The following is a 3769-nucleotide window of genomic DNA, read 5'->3' as shown; positions in this document are numbered from 1 at the left end:
AACAAATCACATGCTAGCTTCTTTCTCCAGTTCTGTATTCACGACTGGTTGATTCCATCAACCTTATGTCCTATACTTAAAAATTCAACATACTTAATGGCAAATATGTCGTAGTCAACGCTGCAATTGAATAAGAATGAATCAGTTCAATACTATGTAAATAAAAACTAAATCTGAAAGATGAAAACAACAAAGTTCAAACACTTACCTTACGGACTGTCGCGCTGTCGTCGTGTTCCGAACGATCCGCAATCTGTCCTGTACATTTATCCCCGCTCGTCTGACCATCATAGAAACAATTACAGCCACGGACTCCAGGTTTTGCTCCAACTGACCTTGTGTCAAACATGAATAATTTGGGTCGTACACATATATAGTCGAGTCAGCAAAAACGATCTCCAGCGTAACATAGTGTTTATTGATGCACGCTGGAATGTACATATTTGTACAACCCTCCCATGATTTTCCCCCGACACTCGGTGACAGTCCTATCACCCACTCGAGCATATATTCTGGCACCGTGTACTCATTACTCATAAGTTCGAACGACTGATACTCTATTGTAACGGCACGCAGGAACTCAGTGTTTAATATGACTCGACCATGGACATCAAATGATTTTGGATGTCTTTGAGCTCGATCTCGCAGCAAGTCCATGGCGAGGTCGATGTGCTGTAGCAGGAAACACCAAAAAAGTATGAGTTATTCATTTAATAAACATAAGGTCACATATACATAAAAAATACGAAATGAATAGTTCACTTACATCGTCAGTGAGCCAAGCTCCCGCAGTGGTGATATCGTGGAACCACTTGTAAGGGTCCGAGACCGTCATTTGACCTATCGTGCGGCTAACTCTGTAAAAAATAGGGAAATGTTAAAATAAGCGTAGACGAGTTAGCGTACAGTGATTTATTAAAATCATACAATACTTACTCGAGGATAATTCTCCTCCACTCTGTCTCGAATGCTTTCCACTTGGCATTGTCCACCTCTCTGAATAAGTTCGGGTACGTCCCATCGATGAACGTCCTCCTCTTGGCCTCAGCCGTGAAGGGGGAAACAATATACTGTGACGACACTCTCAACCTCTTGCCGACCACCTGCTCAGTCTCGTTAACAGCATGTCTCTTACCCTCAATCACGCCGGGCGTCCTCTTTACCTCCGGGGCCACCTCCTCCACCCCTCCCATCGGGGCCTCCCTCTCCGTCGCCACCACCTCCGCCCCTCCCGTCGGGGCCTCCCCCTCCATTGCCACCTCCTCCGCCCCTCCAGTCGGGGTTACCCCCTTCGTAGTCCCCTCTCCCATCCTCATCGGGGTCACCCCCTCCATAGACAACCACAATGACTCCAATGTCTCATCACGCTAAAAATGTGGGTGACCCCCCTTTCCATCACCATCTCTGCCACCCTCTCGATCATGATCTCTGCCATCCCCTCTGTCCCCCCATCGTCTGCCGGCTAAATCTTCTCTAAGCGCCGCTACTATATCCTGAAGGTCGACAACGGAAGACTGTAGCATTCCAACATCATGGGATAGATCGTCAACCCTCCCTGTCAAATCTCGTCCCATATCGTCGACCCTCCCTGTCAGATAGTCGACCTTCCCTGCCAGATCGTCGACCCTCTCCGTCAAATCTCGTCGTAGCGCGCCGACCTCCTCCGCTATAAATCCAGTCAAACGGGCATACAAATTATCACCGTGCCCCGGAGACACACGGGGGAGGTGTTTGGACGGAGGTGATGCCAATGGCGACGGCGATGGCCCCGACGGAGGTGATGTCACTAGCGGCGGTGATGCCCTTGACGGAGGTGATGCCAATGGCGGGGATGATACTTTCGACGGAGGTGATGTCAATGGTGGCGGCGATACCTTCGGCGGAGGTGATCGTCGATCAGCTGGACCGCCCTCCTACATAAATAAAATTAAAAATTATTCAATAAATTTATACGTAGACGATATTCAATAAATTATATTTCATTCACATACCCAATCTTGGTCCAGGCTCGGATCAGACATCTCTTCGTCTGGGGTGTGTGGAATGCCTAAATCCCGCACAAGACCCTGAGCCTCCTCTTCCATCGACAGCGTCAACTCAGGTATGACTTCAAGCTGACATATTGACATTTCAACTACTTAACGATCATGTAAACAAAATTTTAAACTATGTATAATATAAATCACAAATGCATAATACTTACCTGAGGATCGTCGAGAAAGGCCGATAACTGCTTCCAGTGGGACATTCCTCCACTCGCGATGATCTCCAATGATGCATCCGAGGGCAGTGTGTCTCCCCTCGCTGCGCAAAGCGGGCCCCCAGTACAGGAACTGTCTCATACACCCAAATCTGTAACACATACACTTATTAAGTATCAATGTAATACACTAAAACTTTAACTTTGATTATATTAAACATTTATCCGCACCGCTAAGGGCAATCCTTATGTGTCGTATTTACGCATCAACCCCCTGGGCCTCGAATGCGATCTGGTGAACACATATACGGTGTCTTCGTAGCATCTCCGGCCCCATGGTTAGTTGTTGAACGCATCGATGTCGTCAACAACTTGCAAATGAAAAATGTCGATAGCAGTCTTCTTGTGATGACACCTCATCACACTCTCGAGGATGTAGACCAGCCCAAGCTTCAATCTATCTAGCATATGGTCGTACCCCCTAATCGGGACCATCAAGTCGGGTAGAAGCACCGACCCATGTCCCTGGGAGTACGTCTCGTACAGCCTATTGCTTCTCTCCATGGCTACATCGTCGCCCGTAATCTTCAGTTCAGTGATCAATGTAAACTCAAATATCGAGAAACTGACGAACTTGCCCCCGAGGTCGAACTGGAGGGAATCGCCACTGGCCTCAGAAGCCGACATAGAAGTGCATCAATGATCTGTCCTGAGTGCTGCACCTCTCGCAACTGGTATAGTGGCCACAAGAAGGACTGTCGTAATATATCTCCGTGCTGATCATCGAGCAGCTCCAACACAGCAGTAAAACTCTCAAAACTACTGTTCCAAGTAGCTTTCCTCGCCATCCGTCTCAACTCTGCATCTAAATGATACTCCATCCTGCAAAAATTCAAATGTTATAGCATTGAACAAGAAATAACAAAAGAAAGCATAATCTCACAAAATTAAGAGAACCGAACTCTAACTACCATACAATCACAAATATTACATTTGAAAAATATATTTACAAAAAACAACAAGTCAAATTAAATGTATTGTCAAAAAAATTAAAAAATATAAATATTATTTAAATAAATTGAAAAAAAATCAAAGATTTTCATAAAAGAACAATAAAAGGAACAAAACAAATTGTTAATTTCGAACAATATTATGTATTTAATTATTAAATTATATAAAAAAAGGAAATTATAAAAATTAAATAATTAAATAAAATAATTATTATTTGAAAAATATATTTACAAACAAAAAATTTCAAATTAAATACATTTTCGAAAAATGTAAAGACTATTTATATTATTTAAATAAATTTGAAAAAATAAATTAAAGATTATTTCATAAAAAAAAAGGAACAACACAAAATTAAAAATTAAATAAATAATTACTTTACATTTTCAAAAAATGTAAAGACTATTTATATTATTTAAATAAATTTGAAAAAATAAATTAAAGATTATTTCATAATAATAAAAAAGGAACAACACAAAATTGTTAATTTTAGAATATTTCAATTATTAAATTATATAAAAGATAAATATAAAAATTAAATAAATAATTACTTTACATTTT

At 41.5% G+C, this 3769-nt stretch overlaps 1 protein-coding gene across 1 annotated transcript; it reads right to left on the bottom strand.

Moving 5' to 3' along the window:
* Nucleotides 1-114: 114 nt before the first annotated feature.
* LOC111412625 lies at nucleotides 115-2084 on the bottom strand. The gene is made up of 7 exons (XM_023043558.1): nucleotides 1988-2084; nucleotides 1584-1900; nucleotides 1030-1367; nucleotides 767-857; nucleotides 496-672; nucleotides 209-280; nucleotides 115-120 (listed from the first exon to the last, which is right to left on the bottom strand). Exons 1-7 carry the CDS (start codon nucleotides 2082-2084, stop codon nucleotides 115-117), a joined length of 1098 nt encoding a protein of 365 aa, XP_022899326.1.
* Nucleotides 2085-3769: the final 1685 nt, after the last annotated feature.

This window comes from Olea europaea, chromosome 16 (genome assembly GCF_002742605.1).
Source record: "Olea europaea var. sylvestris chromosome 16, O_europaea_v1, whole genome shotgun sequence".
NCBI classification, from domain to species: domain Eukaryota; kingdom Viridiplantae; phylum Streptophyta; class Magnoliopsida; order Lamiales; family Oleaceae; genus Olea; species Olea europaea.
This window is presented reverse-complemented; position numbering and strand designations above follow the sequence as displayed.